Source organism: Cryptomeria japonica, chromosome 11, assembly GCF_030272615.1.
Source record: "Cryptomeria japonica chromosome 11, Sugi_1.0, whole genome shotgun sequence".
In the NCBI taxonomy this organism is placed as follows: Eukaryota; Viridiplantae; Streptophyta; class Pinopsida; order Cupressales; family Cupressaceae; genus Cryptomeria; species Cryptomeria japonica.
The window spans coordinates 665,911,547-665,934,665 of record NC_081415.1 but is presented as its reverse complement, the minus strand read 5'-3'; the positions used below and the strand labels follow the sequence as shown (position 1 = coordinate 665,934,665).

Sequence of the window (23,119 nt, the reverse complement as noted above, 5' to 3'; positions counted from 1 at the left end):
ATCACTGAGGGAAAAGTTGTTTTCCACGCACAAACAAATTAGCATCATTGCGGGTTCCCCTTGGCAGTTGCAGGTGTGCTCCCATCAGCTATATGTTGAGACAAATTTCCATATTTCAAAAGTGAGATTTTATTGCATTGATTCACTTTGAGAGGTGGAGCCTAAGGAGTATTTATTTTTTGATGTGAGGTCCAGTAGGAAATCCATGGTGCAACTATTTTGTACATAGAGATCCACCTTCTTCTTCAACTCATATCAGAGGTGCTTGGCCCTTTTTCTTCATGAGGTAACCTGGTAACCAAGTTCAGGGATCTCATTTAATTTTCCCTCTTCAAACTTAAACTCTGTCCACACAAGATACCAGTTTGCTATTAATAACTGTAACATCAGTGATTTGTAACATGATCAGGTGTAGATATATATGCTAGGGCAGCAGATGTACTATTGAAGAAAATGTGATTCCCATCCTTAAGAAAAGACATAGAAGAATTAAGTAATTAAGATCCTTTGCTGCATACCATAAAGGTGCTGGCAGTGAAAGACAGGATTTAGCAAAATGAAAAGGGTATTATTGAAGTAGTTGTTCTTCAATGAAGTTGTAGTTTTATGAATTAAGAAGGAATTTGCATATTAGAAGAATCACAGTAGTTAAGCCAGCTGCTGCCAAAATGAATTTAGTCACATGCCTGTGATTTCCTCAAGAAAGAATTAGGTGATAATAAACTGAAATTATAATTAAAATTTATTTTTGATAAATGTCAAAGGGCATGTGAAGAGTTATGTCTATTGGAGGAAAAAGGTATTTAAGAGAAACCAAGCAAGGAGAAGGCACATTATGGAGAAAATATTTTATTATCTGATTTATACTCGTTGTGGAGCATGGAACTATGGCTCAATTAACCTGAGGACAAAAGCCCTTTATCTCTCTATCAGCAAACAGCATCTTCTTTGCTTATGTTTCTTACTTTAGCATTTCAATAAAGCAGTAGAAATCAGCAACCTTTTAAGCAACTCAGGTTAATGCAGGGCGTTGAATACTTAAGCAGGGCATTGGATACTCAGACATGAATGATGGAGGATGGATGGATATTCAAGCAATAAATCAATGTAAAATCACTTTCATTTTCAAGCAATTCCTTCAACATAAAAATCAAATGCACTTCAATGAACAAGTTAATCAGAAGGCAAGGCATTGATCATTTCAACAAGGCACTGAATATTAATAAGGGAAAGCATTAAATATTCATACTTCTTATTAGGTGCTTCCATAGTGGCATCCTCATTTGTTGATCATTTCAACAAGGCACGGAATATTCGTACTTCTTACTAGGTGCTTCCACAGTGGCATCCTCATTTGTAGAGGCACCCAAGTATCTTCCTATAATGCCAATTCCCTTCTTTGTTGGTTTTCAATTTTCATCTACTCAAAGTTTGTCCATCTTCATCTTTGGCATTTAATCATCATTCCTTCAAAATCGACCCAACTTCATATTCTTCATTGACTCTGGACATCAGCAAAAGTTTTCTGGATTTCTTTGAGCAGATCTGATCTGTAAAATGGGGTGAATATGCCACATGCTCAGTGGTCAGCAAATGGATTCCAATGCAAAGAACTCTCACAATGCCTCAACAAACAGTTTTTACCATATGCAAATAATTTTCAACTATCATGGTATGTTCAAATAAGGAAAACAGAGTACTTTACATTCCCATTGTGGAAAAGAGCAATTTAAGTACCTGTTCACACAACAACAATAATTCTGACTTGGACAAAAACCCAACCCAAGTGAAAAACTCCAGCCTAGAGAGCAATTTTCTCCCCATTTCACATTGGAAAATCCATTACGATTTGTTTAGTATGCCAACAAGACTACAAGAAGCTCTCACATAGGTTATCCGTTATTAGAGCTTAACTAGATTTGCCACACTCTCTTAACATGATTGTTCTATTTTCAATTTATATACTGAATTGATAGAAACAAGGGTGATTCTAGGTATGGTTCATCATGGAATTGGATGTGGAATTGAATCACTTGTGGAACTAGGTAGGGTTTGGATTTTTGGTTTGAAATTGTGTGGAATCATTGAGGGACTAACATGAGTGATTCTAGATTAGACATGGTGTTTGGTTCCAAGGTGATTCAAGAAATGGATGGAAATTTTGGAGGACAACAGAGACTCTAATATTGGATCCAACTGAGCAGACATTTATCCAAACTTCGATGTTTTTCTCATTTTTCAAGTGCAGGTCAAGCTGGGTGGAAGTAGTGGAGACGATTTTTATGACATTGATCCCAATGTGGTTGTCATGTGATTCCATGAACTTAAAGGTTTGCGTTGTTTTGAATTCTACAACAAATAAAGGGTTGGAGCCCTTGCCCATGGAGGAGGTGTTGAGGGGGCCGATTTATCGAGTGTGGGAGGCACTAGATAGGTTGTGGAATTCTGTTGTGATGAAGGCCAAATTGTGGCCGCCCAGCTGTGGGTGCTTTAGTTAGATGGAAAAGATGAAGGTGGTGCTGAATGAAAAGGTGGTGTTGTTCAAGAATAGCAAGGAGGGATGGAATGTGTGATCCACCACTCCCCTTATCTTGTTTGTGACCTATTGGAGCCTAATTTCAAAATTATGGCTAATATAGTAATAGAGAAGAAAGAAAGGAAAAAAATGAAGTATTTACTTATGAATCATTTGTTTTAGATTCCATGAACTTAAAACTCCCCTTATCTTGTTTGTGACCAATTGGAGCCTAATTTCAAAATTATGGCTAATATAGTAATAGAGAAGAAAGAAAGGAAAAAAATGAAGTATTTACTTATGAATCATTTGTTTTAGATTGTCTAAGTGATAATGCAACTTTTTATATTTTTATAACCATTACTTTCTCTAAATATTAGGATTGCCTTTATAACATTTTAGCTTTATGTGCATTACCACATATGTTTAAATTTAGCTTTATGTATGGATATTTATATGAATATCTAAAATAGCTTGATATGTAATATACCACATTTCAAATTTGTAATATTTATGATAGTCTTGTTTAGCATATGCATGATCTGTGTTTTGATCTTAATTCCTATTTTTAGGCCTCAAATATGTATATATTTATGATTTTTATATTTTTTTTGTACAAAGGTACCCAAACCTCCAAATTTCTTGCTTAATTGTACCCACATACCTATATTAGATTCCAATTATGATTTGGCAACTTAGATGCTGAAGACGTGGAATGAACAATGATCCCATCAAAAAACCTGTAAGAAAGGCTCAATGAAAGGTAGTTTGAGATTGAGTGAATTCAGAGGGGAGGGCCAAGTAACTTGAGCGTATCAATGGTAAATTTTCTCTTTGATGAAATGATTGATAACTTCTGTTCTTGGAAGAAGGTGACAGGGAGCACATAAGGAGTATTTGAAGGAAGGATGCTTGTCCGAAGAAATGCTGATAGACTGGAAGAAGAGATGACTGAGAATCAGCAAGTGCAATGTTATGTTGTCCTAAAGAGGCAGTCTCTTTCAAGGAATGCAATGCCAAAAAAGAACAACCCATAGACCTTAACATGTGTATAAAGTATAAACCAAGTGAGTATGAAGGTTCTCTTGAGACAATGGGTTTGGAAGGCCAATTTGTCTTGGACAATACTTTGGGGAACTATCAATTTGTATTGTATCATAAATTGAAGCTTAATTGTATCAATTTGCTGTGTCTCATTCTGAGCCTACATTCACAAGGGCCCAAGCGAGGGCCCCAAACTACAAAACATATAGTGTTTTAGCATATCCACTTGCAAAAATGAGATTGGGAGCTGGGTTGGAAGGAGAGAATACCTGTAAATTGAACTCAAAACTTAGTTTTTTTCTCCATAGGGGCCCCATTGTAGAAGAAATGAAACTTAGAAAGAGCATTCTTGGTGGTGTGACCTTAGATTTATTAAGCTTGATCACAAGTTGGTGAAGATCATAAAACTTTGAAAGTGCATCAAGCTGTCGCTGCAAGGCATTGGAAGAATGAGAGAGAAGGACCATGTCATCTGCCAAGAGTAGAATAGCAATCAAAACATGGCAAAGTAGGCAACCATCTCTGCTTGGTTAAACTGTCTGAGAAAACCCTCAATATCATCAATATAATTACCAATAGATGACAATATTAAATTTATTTATTAACCTACAATAAAAAAATCAAGTAGACAGGGATCTTAGCAAAGACAATTTTTTATGCATAATTAAGTAGTTGTGAGGTAAATAATTGCCTCAGAAACTATTTGGGGTTTTTGTAAAGGCAGATTTGTCAAATATATAACCAAGGAATATACAAATGCAAATCTAAGACAGTCATGGGAACATCCTTGGATGTTGCTTATGGATTGCCTTCTAATTTATATTGAAATTCTTAAAGACGAATGAGAACCATGATTTATTTTTTTACCATGCCATTAACCTGCAAGAAAAGCAATGCAATGCATATTGTAGAGGTGTGCAAATACTATATGGATTTGTTCAGCAAGAATGTGTGGGAAGTTGTACGTACTACATATAATGTGTACAGAGACATGACAGCTCATTTCATTTCAGCTATCAGATAGTAGTGATAGTCATGATTAGATGGGCTCTTGTATCTGTGTTTTCACCAGGACCAATTCATACAACACATGGATTGTTTGTTTTCTTGGTTATTAGAAGATTTTGTAAATCTACTGTCTACTGGATGGCAATTAGTGTATAAAGGAAGTGCACTAGAGTCATTAGTTTTTTTGCAAAAGTATTGAAAAAAATTGAAGGGAATATCTTTATGGTAGGCCAGTGCTGAAAATTCCTCTGGAAGGTGAATCTGTGCATATATGCATCGGAGAATTAGTGTGGATGGTTTAAATCAATTGATTCCACCAATGCCATTGAATAATTCCACCATTAATTTATTGTTTTGATAGGTAGAAGTTAGAGGAGGACCTCTAGCCCCAAGGCTAAGCATTAATCTGACATCACCCATGGATTCAGAAGAATCCTTGGCAAGTGATAAGCTTGGTCTGTGACAAAGATTACTTCCTGCTTAATCAATTAATGTATACTATGGCAGAAGGTCATCTCCTAATCAGCTCTAGTAGGAATGCTGCCTCGCCTTTATCTTTCTATAGTGGAACTTTATAAATTACTGAATAAGATATCCTTGAGACATTAACATATAAAAGGGTTTTGCCTCTCTATAAGGTCCTATAAGAAACTGTAAATATTGTTCTTACAGTTGGGTCAAAATGAGACCAGTAAACCACCTATCCACTTCCGCTGAAGCCTTCTTCCAGAATCAGTCTAAGGCTCTCAACTTTGCAAGACTTGCCAAAGAAACTCAAATTTCTTCTGCATCTTAACTCAATCTTGTGTCGGAAACCAAATGTCAGGGATATCCCCTGGCTCCTTGCTGGATGCAGGAACCTCTTTCCTGCTCCTTCCTTCTTTTCCATACTGCTACCATCTTCAGAAGCTGAGGAGCTCCGGTATCTTTATCTCTTGATCATCAGCTATCCCATCTAACTCTTAATGCTAATGCGGAGCTGAGTGACATGATACCAGACCTGTGTTCCTGAGCAATCATTTTGTTAGCCTATCTTTCATCACACTCTGTATCATTTCCAATTGCAGCATAACAATGAAGTCAAATCGTTGAATATCCTCATGAATTGCTAAGAGTGTTGCTAGAATTTAGAAGCATTGTCTGCACTCCTATCAAGTAAGCAATCTTCATTGTATTCAACCTTGGAATTGCCTGGGGTCTTTCATACCTTACACCACACCATCAGCTAATGAGTCATAATCCAAACTCATATAGATTTTTGGGAGCTCAAGGCAGTATCTTTGTGCTCTTAGTTCTTAAGCCAAAGCATACTTCCAATGCCCTAGGCCTTTTTGTTTCATTTTTGTTGATAAGATATTATAATTAATTGACCGAGATTACATTGTTATGCATTAAGCAATATAGCTGTTCTTCTTAAAACTATATTGTCACAGTAATCAATTAATATAATGCTGATAATTATTAAGGTAAATAGTGTGTAGTTCTGTAGTTTTCAGTTGGTAGTATTTTTTTTAAAATTTTTTTTTGGGGTGGTATTCTTCATCATATGTTTTAAGAGAATATTTATTTTTAAGTATAACATTCACGATCTTCTATTTGAAGTTGAACATTGCACTCAAAAGATCAAATAGTTATGAGATTGTATAGCATTATTGTTTGGGTCAATCACATTTAATAGTCATAGGCCATAGCATTATATTGTAGTGTCAAGCTTTTTTGTGTGTAAGGTATTAGTTGCAAGAGTACCTTTGCAGTGACATAATTGAGCCTTTTTCTTTTTCACTGATCACCAAGTTGTTGTCTTAATTGGCAATTATTGGGATACACACACACACACACACACATACATACACATATACAATTATCTCAATTTCTTTTATCATAACCAACAATTTTTTAGTTTAATTACTCAATAACAACATCTACCATGGACACATGATAGGATAATATGCACATGGGATGATATTGCATGTGCAACATGATAGATATGTGTGTGTGTGTGTGTATGTATGTATAGTTCTGTAGTAATTTAAAAAAAACATGTTAGACTTTTTCGAGCTCATTATTTTCTCTATCTTATCTTACTGTTAATTTTGCTTTCAGTTTAAAGTTTGCAAGCTTTACTTTATTGTGATTGTGCTATAAATATTATCATCACCCATAATTTATGGACAATGGCCTGAATGCAGGTGTGGATTTCAAGTTGAAGTTTATGACAGTAGGAGGGAAAAGGATTAAGTTAACAATTTGGGATACAGGTTGGTGTTTAACTACAAAAATTTAATCACAGGAATTAGAAAATGTAGATATCTGAAATATCCTGGTATCTTTAGGCTGATTAGAATAAAATTGTATAACATGTCACGGAGTTTTCATTCTAATCCTTTGTGCTTTTGTAAGTGAGTTGGCTTGAAGCATTTTGATATTATGAGTAATGAAAGATAATGTTTGTTGGAGGTATTTTGAACCTTGCAAAAGATGTAAATACCATAAAAACCTTCCAAGGTAATTGTTTTTATTCATAATATTTTATGACGTATTTCTGAGAATATTCAAATAGACCCTATTTTAAGACTTCATCTAGGATATTGCATAGTGATATATTAGAAGTTTAAGACATTGTTATTTTTTGGTTCTTCATTGACATGAACGACAGGTAATACCAAGAGTAAGAGTGGGATTAATGTGAATAAGCCTTAAGTAAATGTTTCAGTACCAATTAAACATTTAGTATTGTTGTTTGGGATATTCGCATTGCCATGGCATTGTTTTGTCAAGTTTAAACCTCTTGCAGTCCCTTCTACAACTTCTATGTATTTTGATTTTAAGTTGGTGAGGCATAAGGCTCCAATGCATTCTTTTACTTATTAGAACACCTGGGTTCAACTCTTAGTGCCATCAATAATGGTGTACATTTTCTTTTGCTAGATTTTGTAATGTCCCATTCTAGAATATTCATAAACCGTACAATTTTTTCTTGTATATATTGACTCACACAATACTTGAATATTAAGGAAAAGTAATGCTACAAACAGTTTCCAAATAAACACTATAACACTCATAGAATACTGAAATGAACAGTAATATTCAACTGATATGAATAGCAATAACCCATCAAACTCATATGAATTCAGCATAGATCAAACTTACAAGACTGCGATTGGTAGCTTGTCACAAGGTGTGTCTAGAAACAGCTTGTATGACCACCGAGTAGATGATGGTATGGCAATAGAATTTTACCCCAACTTGTATGGTCTGACCATCGCCAGAAGTGGCAGGCTTAGCAACTTCTAATTGCTGTGATTTGGATGCAGATTTGCATCATAGCTCCCAGAATTGGTACAACTCACAAGAAGGTACAATCAAGTTACGATTACAATCATGATTATATTTGCTGTGCAGTAGCAAATGCCTTGAGATAATTAGATATTTGAAATCAACACAAAATCTAGTACTTAATTTGCAATCTTCAACACAATTGGGTATCTTAAAAAACCAAACTGAACTAGAATAAATTTCAATCTTTTAGCACCAATGTGATTCTTGAGTGAAATCACCACAAAAGGACAAGAAGGTTTTTGTTTGACCATCCAAGTTGGAAACCGAGAGGGGTTTTGTCCTCTGAATTCCCGCACTCCAAGGGTTTTTGTCCTCGAGTAAGAAGGTGAACATGAGAGCCCAAGCATTGAGAAAAGGGTTTGATTTCAATAAACAATGTATAATTTTCTATGAACAATTCTACTTCTTATAAAAGCTCCATTTTGCCCCTTTCAATTTGAATAACCTTTTCTCACAAAATTTTTTCTCCAAAAAGTGTTAATTTAAAACACTTTATGAAGTACTACATAAGGCCTTATAATGCACCATATAGACAGCCACTTTATTAATATTTTGTTTTTTTCAATGTTTTTAAAATAAAGTTACTAGTATTAACTTGAATATTACTATTAAATTATTATCTGTCACTTTATCCATTATCCTACAACAAATAAAGAAATAGGCTACGGGTTTGCCAATTATTTTAGTTCTGAAAAGTAAACATGATAGTGTGTCCTTCCTAGAATTGCTAGCCCTCAAGCAAGTGCAGATTTGGATGCTAAGTATCTCTGTACCTTCCCATGTAGCATTTTCAGTTGGGAGATTTTTTCAATGCACCAAATATACTATTATCCTTTTGTTCCTCGATTTCTTCTCTTTGATGTTAATGATGGCCTTTGGAACCATAAACAACTTATCTTTATTATTCAAAGGAGTCAACTCTAATGAAGTAGTGATGATGCCCAAGTGCCCTTTCAAGGCAGAAATAATGAAATACATAATGAATTCTGTTGTGTGTTGGCAACTCAAGCTCATAAGCAACTCAACTCCACTAAAGCCTGTAGAAGTGATCCATGAGCTAGCTATTCAACTCCACTTGTTTTGAGAGAAGATTGTCTATGAGGCTGTAACTTTAAGAAAACCCTGTCTTTAACTTCAAAAGTCCTTTTAGTGTGGTGCTGATTTGCTTTCAACTTTTGCTGAGCTGCTCCATCCTCATCCCCCTGCCATACCCAAATTTAAGCCCCTGGTTCCCTCATCCTCGAGACTTGTACCCATGTCCCCACAACTCCTGTCAAGAAACTCTGTGGAACTATGTGTTGTGTTTTTGTCTTGATGTCAGTATCAAAGTGCAGAATGCTTTTGTGTGCTCAGTTGCTCAATTTTTGTCAGTTCAGTTTGTGCCATATGCTTATGCTAGAGTGCGTTTAAAGATCACCAAAACATGTTGGCATGTTTAATTTGTTCGGTGCTGAGTTCTGCTATGTGGCTTAAGTGTTTGTAAGTTCGATTTTATGACAGGAAATAAGAATTAAATAGACAGAGTGCAGGTGCTATGTTGCAGATTGGTTTATTTTCTTTTCCTTTTTGACAGGTGTTTCTTCTGTATCTTGGCATTATCTCTTTTTGGTGTAAGAGGAATTTGGTTCATGATGTCTGCCTGTAATGTCCCCACTTTGAAATAGAATTTAATAATAAATGATAATATTAAATTAAAATATTAAAAATTAAATTAAAATATAAAATAATATAATTAAATATGATTAATTAAAAATTACTTAAGTTAATGAAAAGTCAAAAGACGTGAAAGGAAAAGTTGTGACTCCCTCAACAATGAGATATAAAAGGGAGAAGAGAACCTCATTTGAGGGGGGGGATGATTGGGAAATGAGAAGTGCAGATCCGATTTAAATAATAAGTGCAGATCTGATTATGAAAGGCCGTGTCCCTTTCAAAGGGTAGAAATAATGAAGAGTTGCACTCTTTCAAAGGGTGAAAAGGGTGAAAGGGTATGTCTCTTGCCAAAGGGCATACATGATGAGGAGGTGTAACCTCTCCCTCAAATTGAGAGATATAAAGGGGAGGAAATCGCTGAGGAAAAAATACGTCTGGACTTCAGTCTGAATATACGCTACTCTAATCACTAGCCATTGGTTGACATCCACTGCATACGATTTCCTTAGGCTGGGAATACGCGTCTGGGATCAGTTTACAGGAATTCTGCTGCGATCCTGCCAAGGTACACATAATTTACACAGAAATATATATTTAATGCAAGTCATCCATAATACAGCAAAATACAACATCAGTAATTTAATTCATGACTACTAGAATAAACCATAAAGGGGATGTCAAATATATCAATGTTTTAATAAAATCACAATAATTCAATAATTAATTTCTTATATGTAACACATGTATGAATCCAGAACTATTTATTCTTTATCATACAAACTCTTATCCGTAACTAGCAAATGAACAAGTTAGAACAATTAAACAAGACAGAAACAAATTGTTAATCCTTAATATGAATGTAGTCGGAAGGTTGTATGAATGAATAGGGAAAGGCTTGTGTAAAACCATCGGGCGTCTATCCCAAGATGGGTAGAGATCAGCGACCCATGTAAGACCTTGAGGGTGTCGTCCCAAAATTAGGCCTGGGCTTGGATCCAAAACCCCAAGGGTGTTGTCACGCTGAGGTATCAAAGCGTCATATTCAAGATCATAATCCTTTCCAAAGTAACATTGGTAGTAAGGTTTTTAAGTTGAACTCCATCGTGATGTTAATTTCTATTTCTATTTCTATTTGCTTTGAGAATGTTGGAATTATGGTGTCTTAAATGGTTAAACTTACTTGGGGACATTACACTGCCGTAAAGTCACCTCTATGTATTTCTTGGCCGTGCGATTTTAAAGCTTTAATCAAATGGCCGCAGCTTTTTCTGAAAGACTTTCTGAGAAGGCGTTTGAGGTTCGTTTGCCTGCAGCAGAGGCACGTGGCTTGAATACAAGTGCCTCAAGTACTGCGGTTAAAAAATGATGATGATTTTCGAAGCCGTTTTTTTTTGGAGAAGTTGAAGAGTTAATAAAAAGTTTTCTAAAAACTTGGTATGGTGGTTTTGTTTGGGAGTGTGATTAAAAGTCCTGTGAAGATATATGAAAAGTGTGTAATTTTTTGCTGGAGTTCTCTCTTTGGTTATTTTTGTGTATGAATGGACGATTTCTGTTTCGTAACGTATTATCAGATAAGCCGTTTCTTCTTCAAAAATCGATGTGTTTTGTTTTGATTGGTAGATATTTTTTTTCTATTTCGGTTTTTGATCTGAACGTATGAATATAAGAAACAGTCTTATGCTTTCTGACAGACATGTTGGGAATGATCAGGTTGGGAATGATTCTTGAGAGTCTAGTTGAGTAGAATGTGTAACGTATCACACAGAAAATGGTCTTCAATTTTTTGAAGATTCAAAAAATTATTATAGTGTTGTATTGAAGGAGTGTTAAACGAAATATGAAGAATACAAGGAAATGGAACTAGTTAAGAAGAGTTACTGGTTTTTATCCAAAACTGTGTATTGTGCGACTATTATTATAATGGCAGTACAGAGAGCATGCTGCAACAAAAAGTTCGTTTGGTTATATATTTCTTTCAGTTGTGTTTGTATCAAGAGCTGTGCACTGTAATTTGAAGTTTATCTTCATCTTTCTGTCGTTCAAGACAGAAGCTTCGTAGTATCTTTTTGCTCTCAAAAACAGCCAAGTTGTGTTTGTAGAGTTGGTGCTCTCATAGCGATTGAAGTCTCTGGTATATTGAGTTGGTGCTCATTAAGGAGTTGATGCTCCTATTTGTAATTGGGTCAGTGCCCACTTTGATAATAATAATTCTTGTAAGATGTGGTTTTTTTACCCGAAAGGGTTTTCCATGGGAAATTCTGTGTTCTTGTGCTTTGACTATCTGTTGAATGTTTTATTTTAATCAGTTCAGTTTTACAATACTGATTCACCCCCTCCCCTCTCAGTATTGTCTGTGTGTTTTCACTATGGTTTCATCTTGGTTCTTGCCAAACAAAAAAGCTCCTGCCAAAATATGCTAAGGAACTTGTTATCTATGACACTCATTATGTCTTTAGGCAATTCACGAAGCCTAAATACTTATTTGAATAATAATCCAATGACTTGTGGTTCCTTGTACTCAAAATATTTTGCAAAGAAATGAGTATAATTAGTGATTTTGTCTATTTCAATGTATATGCAATCCTTACAGTGAACTCTTGGAAGGCCGGTGATGAAGTTCATACAGATGTTCTCCCATTTTTTATTGGGAATAGGTAAGGGCCGCAATAAACTTGTTGGGAACACAAACTCTGTTTTGTTTTGTTGGTAGGTAACACTCTCTTTGATGTGTTTGAGGACATTGACCTTTAGATGTTTGGAAAAAAATCTCTCTCAATTTATAAGTGTTGGAGTTTCCTGGGTGATCTGCCAAGAGTGTACCATGAATTGTTCTCAAGAGTTTATTGTTCACCTTTGAATTTGGGGAAAGATAGACTCTATCCTTGTAAAAGATGAGATTGTTTGTTGCGTTATACTTGTCATCTTGTTATTTGTTCTCAAGGACATCAATAGTAAATGTGTCCTTGCATACTGATATTATAATCGTCTTCCAATCAGCAGAGATATTAGGCATAGAGCATAAAGCTGGTTTTCTAGATAGGGCATTAAATAGCAACATTGTTCTTACTCTTAACATATTCTATCAAAATCATAAGCTTGAAGCTTACTCACTCGTTTCTATTGTCTATCATTCAAATCTCTTTGGTTGAGGAAGAATTTGAAGTTGTTGTGGTTAGACTTAACCATAGATCTGCAACAAACTAAATTCTGTCTAAGTTTGGTCAAAACATGCACAGTGGTCAACATCTTTTTATCATAAACTGAAAATCTCTTTTCAATCTCTCAAAGCTTCTGACTCTCAGATGTTATGGGATGCCCATTTTGCATTAACATTGCTCCAATCCCTTCTCCTAAAGCATCACACTCTTATATTATATCAAGTGAAAAATTCAGAACAAGTAACATTAGGCATGAACTCATTACCTCCTTGAGCTTGTCAAAAGCTCATTGTGTTGAATTTGACATTGAAATTTTTTTCTTTGTTAAATCTCGCAATGGTACTGCTAATCATGAGAAATCCTTCACATATCCTATAGCAACTACAAAGGTCAATGAAACGTCTCAACTATGTCAAACTCTTCAAAGGAGGCAAATTTAAGATTGTCTATACTGTCTACGGGTCCACTTGGACACCTCGGACATTGATTATATGCCCCAAGTGTATAATCTTTGTCATCCCATATCCACACTTGGATGCCTTGGTAAAGGAAGATTGCTATTCAAGAATGCCAAGTACCTCATCTAGATGCTTCAAGTGATCTTCCCAAGTCTTGTTGTGGATAAGAATGTTGTCAAAGAATACCATCACAAATTTCTCAATTGTTTGATGAATACTTGATTCATACAAGATTGGAAAGTAGCAGGTGCATTTGTCAAGCCAAAGGGCATGACTAGAAACTCTCTGCTAATAATGACACCTGAAAGCAGTCTTGTGCACATCCTCCGCTCTTACTCTTGTTTGATGGTACCCTGATCTGAAATCAATCTTGGAGTAGTCTACTAACTCATGATTCTCATTTATCAACTGATTGATCTTGGGGATGGAGTGTTGATTCTTGATTGTCTTCTTGTTGAGGGCTTTGTAATCAACGAACATCCTCATTATGCATCCTTTTTAACCAATGCTTGTTCTGATGTGATACATATCCAAGAGCTCTTTGATTGCTTGCTTTATTTCCTCCCCGTGTCTTTTGGGATGGTGATAAGGAGTTGTAATGACATGTTTGTAACTTGTCTCAAGTTCTACTATGTGCTGAAATCCTCTGTTAGGTTGCAATCTTGGAGGTATGCCAGTGAACACTGTGCTGTGCTTATCCAAAATAGTTTGTATGTTAATATAATAGAATTTCTTAAATGTGGATGAAGTTGTAGTTGTCACCCAATAATGTGCTACCCAAGCTACTTGTCCTTCAGAATTTATCTCTTCATCCACTTTGTTAAGACAACTCTTGGGACTCTATTTACAATGCCTCAGAGCATTGGTTCATTTACATTATATTTGAACTTCAACTCCAAGGTCTGATAGTTTAGAGTAAATTCTATGAGGGAATGTAACCACTCCACACCTAAGGCCCAATCTCAACTAGACCCACCAGATAGTAGTTATCACACACCATGTGACTACTCAATGTGATGTAAAGTTGTTGTATTCTCTTTGTGCAAGGAATGGTGAAGCCATCAGTTATATTGACATCGAATCCTCTAAAGTCCTTTATTCTCATTTCTCTTTTGCATACCAATTCTTCATCTATAAAGTTGTGGGTTTCTCCATTGTCAATCAACATTGTTGTTCTTTTCCCATGTAGAACTCTAGCAACTTTGAAAGCGTGATACTTGGAAGTGCTTGTTAGTGTTGCAAGGGTGCCTCTTAAAGCATTTTCCTTTTCCTTTTGTTCAAGTTTTGGTTCTTTTTTTGTAATCTTTGGTTTGGATTTCTGTGATTTTTTATATTTCATTTGACATCAACTCTGTGTAATGTACTTGACTTTGGCCAAGACACCTATGACTAGTTTTCCATGGATACTTGCAAGAGAAGTGAGAGGAAGGAAGGTATGCGGAATCACTTCCTACACCAATCTAAGGAGAGGAGATAGTGCAGATTTTTAATTCTTTAACAATTATGGTGAGAAGATATACAACATAAAACATAAAGAGATTATACCATAACACAAATATATATGGAGAAAACCCTTTTGGGAGAGAAAACCCACAGTCCAAAGCACAATCCGATTTATTAATTTGTAAACAATGAAGGTTACAATACACTTGTAGAGTTGCACTCTTTCATGAGTTCACCACTTGACAATTCTGGAGCAATCTTATTAGCATCAGTATCTGCAAATCAACCAATGAAGACTATTCCTTAAACACCTTATATAGATTTTACAAGCTTTCGGGAAGCTTCTTGAGGAAGGAACAAGGGACAGGCATCCAAATCAACATGGCACACTTTCCCATGCATTTTACATGCAATTGTACAAAATTCTTTTACACCCCTTACAGTTGTCATAACATTTGAATTTTCTTTCTCAAGTTTGGATGCCTGAAATTGTCTAGACATAGGCTATTTAGATGCTCTTACACCTTCCAATTGTCATAGAATTTGTCATAATTTACAACACTTACAATTGTAAGAGAATCTTTTTAATTGACAAAAAATAGTTGATTCTCTTATAGCCTGCAAACCCAACTTGGGCGCCTAGAATATTGCACACAAAGATGGTTCATGACACTTGTCATATGTGCCATAATATTCCTTTTTAATGATTGTTCTTACAGGTCATAGGATTTGTTATTCGTTAACCATTTACACATCGCACAAGATACCATAACCATTAGCAAGTACCATAGTTCCTCTAGGCATCTTGCATCCTCCATTTGAGAAAACAACCTGCATACCCACATCATCCAATTTACTTACAGACAAGAGATTTTGTACCAAACCATGGTTATGTAGAAGTTAGAACAACATTGATCCCTTTCACTCATCTATTAGGGAATTGAATCTAGACTTTTCCTTGGCCATTGATTCTCAAGTGAGAAACATCACCCAAGAACACCTTTCCACTGTAAAACTCTTCATACTTTGTGAACCAAACCCTATGTGAGGTCATGTGAAAAGATGCACTAGAGTCTATCAACCACACATCTATCGATGTAGGTGTTGCCAAGGTAGGAAAAACCACTTCTCTGTCATCCTGAGAGGATTTATCTGATTCAAAACTGGAGTTGTTCTTTTACTTCCTTTTCCCCTCTTCACACTCCTTGTGGAAGTAACTATGTTTGCTGCAGTACCAACATTTTGCCTTGGACTTTCTAAGAGACTTGATTTCCCATAAGATTTGGATCTTTCTTTTTCTTGCTTCTTGTCCTTCTTGCCTTTCTCTTTCAATCTACCATGAATTGCAAGAGCCTCCTTACTGGTTCAGAAGTCTTTCTTCGCATCTTTTTAGACAGTAACGATGCAACCACCTCATCCATCTTGAACTTGGGTATTCAGTATTCTCTTTTTGCAACAAAATGATGGTCTGATAACGTAGTTTCTTTTTGCTGTGTGGAAATATTTTGTTTTTTCTATTTTGTTACTAGTGTTTCCACCCTTAAGTGAAAAGGTATGTCTGCATATTCGAAGTTAGATTGTTTTAGGTGAAATTTTTAAAAGTATGGTTGCTGATAAGGTGTATATTTGCTTGCTGAAATTGGATGTGTGTTGGCAGTCAATGCACACCGAGAAACCATCGCAAATTTTATTTTTTCCTGTTGGAATTTGGTAGTCTTTCTTCCACAAGCATTCTAAAAATTAACCTTGGAATAGAATACTCAAATCACCACATTATACTTTGAAGAGATTCATTATAATCAAGCTCTATTATTGGTGGAGCCTGACACCTTCATTTTTTAATTAATATTGGGTCCATTTTTACGAGTTGTAAATTGTCATGTTATTATAAGAATCCTTGTCAAAGTTCATAAGTGTTGAAAAAAGAAAAATTGCCTCAATTGTAATTGTTTGCATTCTCACTTGTATGTGACATCCATGTTGTTGGGGGTGGGCGTGGGGATGAGGGAGGGAATTCTAAAATTGAGCTTCAAATCCAAATTTTCTAAGTAGCAAACCTATTGGAGGATGGAGGCTGGAAGACATTCAACAGCCTCTTGTCTAGTAATAGGGTTGTAGAATTGTTTTAATGACAAAATTACTTGCACCAAATCGGTAAAGTCAAGGGTAACTTCTAGTGGTAGTGGCAGTTTCCTATGCTATTAGAGATCAAGTGGCAACAGTCAATAATAGTGGCTACAATTGAGAACATTGTAAACATGCCTTTGTTTAATTTGAAAGGAATAGAATATTGTCATCATTGATGTTGTAAACATTTGTATATGAGAGCAATTGGATATGGAGATCCTCTGATTGCTAGACTTTGTGGAAGTATGGTCAGTCGATGATAAGTTTATTGGAAGTGAAAGCGGGATAAATTTTTGTTTGTAGGTGATCATTTATGGCAAACTCTAGATGGTAGTTTGCAAATCTAAAACTATGCATAGACATACGATTTCGTTTCTCTCTCGTGTGATGTACTTTCTCCCCATGTTCACACTAAGGGAGGGTGTTAGGAATTAGTGTTCACATGTGTGTTTAAGTTAAATTTATTAATACGTGTTATAAAATAAAGCTATGTAATTGTGAAATAACTAATATTATAGTGTGTGATTGTGTGTAAGAATAATAATGTGAGTTGTCAATACAACTCAAAGATTTAGGAGAGAGAATAGGAGGGAGAGAATAAAGGTGGTTGAACCAAAGAAGCAAAAATCTGGGAAAAAACCCGATTAATCACGATTAATCTTCAATCAGCCAGCTCCTCGGATTTTTCCCTAAAACAATCTGGAATCATGATTTTTACAGTCGACAAATTTTCAACTAGTTATTCCAAGATTAATTGCAATTAAGTCGCTCTTAAAAATAGGTAAAAATTGCGAAATAATTGGGAAACTCAAAATTGGCTCGAAACCAAAAAAATGCATGAAACTGCAAAAAGAGACTTGAAATAATTATAAATGAGGTGCGTGACATATTTTCTATAAACATGGTGAGATCATATCAACCCTAAATCCGAAATAGTGGATATGTGGCAATGCGCGATGAACTGAGGTAAAATGTGAGATATTTTTTCAGACATGTTCTTTTTATACTTTGTAACATTATGTAGATACGTATAGCATCAGATTTCATACAATAGGCAATAGCATAAGCATAGTTGTAGCTTAGATGTAGCTTAGACATAACCATCCATTTGCCATGTACAAAATGTACAAATTAATGCACTTTTAGATTTCAGTTTTAATCTCTCTCCTTTCCATCTTTCTTTGATTAATACTTATCTTTGAGTTGTTATCAATTTTGCATTTGTACATGTAACACATTTAGATTCTTATCAATTCTAAGTGTTGTTACCTGGGTTTCTCCTAGGATTTGAATCTTAACTAGCAAAACTTATGATTTCCAGTGACTTTAGGACTTGAATTGAAATTTAATTCATGTAACACTAGTTACAATCTATTTTTAGTAAAACAAACATGGAATGACATTGTCATTTGTCATGTTGTGTCATATGATTAATGATCAAAATGTCAAATAAAAAATGCTGAAGCAAATACACTGCCATGCCCCCGACCTGATATCTCCTTCAACCTGATATAAATCAATTAAATAGGGGCTAACTGCCTTATACATCCTATGCTTGGTTGACCTCCTTCCTCCTTGAATAATTGCCTCCCATAAAAGAACTATAAATTAATCAAATCAGAACATTATTTTTGTAGGCCGACCTGCAGATGTTTGGTGCCTTGTTTTGATTTCTGAAAATGAAAATATAAATTTAATTTAGTTGGTTTGATCCTATCTTGGTGCCCAAGTTGTTAAAAAAGGATTTAAAAATAAATAAATTAAAAGGAGGCCGACTTGGTTGAAGTGTCACCTCTCTTGGGTGAAGGGGGCCTTGTGTGGGGTATTTAAGAAGGTAGATTGGTGGAGTTAGATGGAGGAAAATTATTGAATATTATTCCCATTTCTAGAGAAGATCTTAGGGAAGGTCTGAGGTGCATTTATACAGCAGGAGCTCTCAAATGCAACAACCAAATCTGATCTGAACTGTGATACTCTAATCTCTTGTGGTATTGCACACACACACACATATATTGGTTGTATGTAGAAATTTGAGATCTGAACTCAGTGTTAGAGGGAGTTAGCCTCCAAATTTGAGATCTTGGCCTTATGCACTACTTCCTGGGACTGGAAGTTTGGCAGAGACCACATGAGATCTTCTTGAGTTGGATGTACACTATAGTCATCCTGAAGAGATTTGGCATGATGGACTGTAAGTCCATGTCTACGTTGATGGAGATATAATCTGGAGAAGTTGAGCGAGTCATCTTCCAATTCAGATTTGGTAGATCTCACTATGTATTGTCAGTTGATTAGATCATTGATGTATTTGGTCAACACCAGACCACATATCCGCTTTGCAGTGAGTACTCTCAGTCAGTTCATGTGTGAACCGAGACAGATTCATTGGGTTGCAGCAAAGGATGTGCTTAGGTACTTACGTGGCACAGTTGGATATGGCCCGAGATATTCTTCCGATATGAACTTGAAGCTGCATGGATATACTGATTCCGATTGGGCAGGATGTGTCATTGATCGGAAGAGCAGCTCTGGTTGTTGTTTCAGTTTGGGTTCAACTATGATTTCTTGGTGCAGCAAGAAACAATCTTCTGTAGCACTGAGCTCCACAGAAGCCAAGTATATTGCAGCATGTGTGGGAGCACGAGAAGCAGCATGGCTTTAGAAGCTTCTTGCAGGATTGTTTGGACAATCCTTAGAACCTACAATTATGCATTGTGATAATCAAAGTGTGTAAAGCTTTCTGTCAATCTTGTATTTCATGACAAAACAAAGCATGTGGAGATCAAGTATCACTATGTTAGAGACATGGTGGAAAGGAATGCTATTAAGTTGAGATACATTAGTACTGATGAAGCAAACAACAAACATTCTCACCAAGCCTCTCTCCAGAGTAAGTTTGTGTACTTTCGAGGTAAGCTTGGTATGGTGGAGAGTGAAGCCCTAGCTGAGATTGAGTCTCAGATTCATTGATTTGTTTATATTTGTTTATATATATACTAATGTATTCTTATCTTCAAAAGATGTTTAAAGTGTAAACTCTTGTTAATGCATTTCTCCTTGAGAGAGACTTGAGGTGTAAGCCCTTTTCTCCACCCTTTGATATGGGTCATGGTGGATGTCATGTGTGTGATGCCATGACAACACCACGTGAGAGAGTTCGTGGTGATCTTCCCGTACTTGTGTGTTTACCCTCTGGATGAGCCATGGTGAATATCATTGTGAGGTGACGATCTCACAATAATGGTTGATATTTGGTGATGTGATATCTATGGATAAGCCATAATGGTGGATATCACGTGAGGTGATATCTATGGATAAGCCATAATGGTGGATATTATGTGAGGAGATATCTATATATAAGCCATAATGGTGGATATCACGTGAGGTGATATCTATGGATAAGCCATAATGGTGGATATTATGTGAGGAGATATCTATATATAAGCCATAATGGTGGATATCACGTGAGGTGATATCTGTGGATAAGCCATGATGGTTGATATCACGGTGAGGTGATATCTATTCTTTTCACATATGGGAGTAGAAATTGTGGTCAAACATCATGATGAGGTGATATGCTATCACAATGAGATGATAAGTTTCTTTCATACACATGAGTGTAGTCATTGTGTTAGTCATCACATTGAGGTGATGTGACTTATAGACATCTAGAAGGATTCCTCCCTAGCTAAGAGGGAGTGTTGAAGTTGTAGCTATGGTCGGATCCTTCCCTTGGCCGACATAGCAAACATGATTGTCTAATTGGCCTTTCGGCCTTAGACAATCATGAACCCGTGTATACTCTAGAAAAAGCGGGTAATATACATTATGAAGCGGTTTTGTTTTTAAGTCCTTAACTAAGCATTGGTTAAGACACACACCCGCCACCCATGGTTAGACACGTCTCCTCTTTGATATTGTCTACCACCCCTTGATGAAGGATCATGTTGCCCTTGAAGAAGCCGACTCTTCATGAAGAGTCATCGTGGTGTGTATAAGAGGGATGCTACCTCTTTCATTTGGTGAATTTTAAAGATACTCCAATCGTGTGGAAGATTTCCTATATGCAGTCCGTGTTTATCACTAGCAAGTTCGTTCATCATCCACAACAGATCGACTTCCATAGCAGATCGGCTTTCATATCTCACATCGAATTAAATTATCATCAGCAAAATCATTCTTTGGGAGAGCGAATACACTACTTGGCAGATCATATTCTTCCTTGGCTGATCGAACACATTCTTCATAGGCTGGATACATTAATGCAGTGCGGACTGCATACACAGCTGTGCTTTGTAAATTGATCTGAGCATATAGCTTCAAGGAGTGAAGCGATTCACATTGGCCTTTGTACTTGACCATTGTAAAAGCATCTTGCCGTTCATATTTGATATATATATATAGAGAGAGATAATTTCGTGCTCGGGGGAGATGATAGCCTTATATTGTCTATGGTTGGGAGGGCAACAATGATCTGAATCACTGCCCGTGGTTAATCGAGCACACCCTATGATTACTGTGCATGGTCATCTTCTTGTGATCCTAGTAATGTAATGAAATTCAACATCTCTGGCCAGTGTGACACAAGAACAAATCCTGGAAAAAACAAGTAAAGATACTCCCCAACTTGGGCGCTTTTTTATAAATGTTTTCTTCATCTTTGGGCATAGAAATATTGTTTAATGTTTGAGGAATTATAAACAATTGATGCTTAAATGTTTGAAGATTAATCCTCTCTATAAGGTCATACTAGGGACTAATGCTGTGAAAGGCATCCATAGTTTGCATTAATATAATTTTGTTCCATTTTCTGATTGAAGTCTCAAACACTTGGATTCCTCATTGTCTTAGTCATTTGCATAAGTAATTTATGCACCAATTCTAAAAGGACGAAAGGTACATTATTGAAAAATTTCTGTTAAACTCTTATGGTAAGGTGTTTGAAGATCAATCATGCTGTGAGGAATTCTTGAGGTAGAGTCAGATGAAAAAGAGGTGAAATAGTAGGAGAATGTCTGAAAATGAAGTTTTTGGCAGTGGACAAAGTCATCATTCACTCTTGACTCCTGATGAATTTGTCATAATGGCAGAACTATGCAGCTGATGGTTTCTGCCACAGTTAAATTCATCCTATACTGGACTAAAAGTCTAAAAATGAAATTGAAGACTCATATAGGATGTGGAAGTAGTTCTCCGTCTGTCCTTTTGAATGAAAGGCATGCCATTTCCTGTTAATCAACTCATGAATCCATCGCCTAGCATAAATACGCCTATTGGTTGTGTGTTAGTTAATTCTTCATTGAGGGAATTCTTCCCTCGTGGGAAGGTAAAGAAGGATTGGACAGATAGAAGCCTCTTGAGAGAATCACATTTCGGTCATGCAAGTCTTAGGTTAGAAGTCAATTGCAATGTTTCCTGTTGATTGTTTGACTGTATCTAATCAGGTAGGAATATATTAAATTGGATTAAATCAAAGGAGCTAGTTAGAGGCGTTCTTGGAGGTCAAAGGGAACAAACTTGTACAAATCGGTTTTGTCCGAGGATTATTTTGCTGGAATTTCTCCCTCATTGGGCTTCTTCAGGGCAAAAAATCTCCCAGGTTATCTTTGCTTATGTTGTGTTCTTGCTTTATAATATCTTCTTGAAGTATCAACAACCAAGACACATTGGCCATGGATAATGTGAATATTCCTTATCGCTATTGATGTATGCCTTTCATGTTCCTTAATTAATGCATAAATCTAGAGAGCAACAAAGCTATGAGTAAAGGATTAGAGTTGGTAATTATTCCAGTGGAATATCCATGGAGTTTATTAGCCCCCTTAATGAATCATGAGTCCTCCATCCTAAATCTAGGGTTCTATGTTTTATTCAATGTGATAAGTTTTTGTTGGAACTGTATGTTTTTCTGAGCTTTGAAAATATCCTAGAACCTTTTTTTTTAAGCTGTGAAAATCTTCCAAGGCTCCAAAATGGGTGGAAAACTCTCCAGAAACGTGTTTTAACAATTCTTTGATTTTATTGGGAAGTTCATTTTTCTTAAAATGCTTCTCAATGGGGAAGGCGGAGAGCAGAGGGTAGTGGAGTTCTGGTAACATAGTGCCATTGCGAATTAATTTTTTTTTTACCAATGTTGAATGTTGACAAATAATTTTTAACAGCAATGTGGATTCAGCAAATGCAGATTCATTGCATATTTATTTATGTTATCTAGTCCAATTCTGTTTCATCTTTAACGTACATGATGATGCTGTGATCTTTTGTTATAAAGTCTATATACCTAGGTTCTGGAGTTCAAGCATTAACCTTTTTATATTATTTTATTCTTCACGATGTACCATATGCTGCCTCTAAATCTATTTGCTTGTTCATTT

At 35.9% G+C, this 23,119-nt stretch overlaps 1 protein-coding gene across 1 annotated transcript in view; it reads left to right on the top strand.

Moving 5' to 3' along the window:
• LOC131078989 (ras-related protein RABC1) overlaps positions 1–23,119 on the top strand; it is a 38,927-nt gene that overhangs the window by 3,845 nt on the left and 11,963 nt on the right. Inside the window, exon 2 of the mRNA XM_058016853.2 lies at positions 6,757–6,825. Coding sequence (XP_057872836.1) covers positions 6,757–6,825 — 69 coding nt within the window. The remainder of the gene's footprint in view (positions 1–6,756; positions 6,826–23,119) is intronic.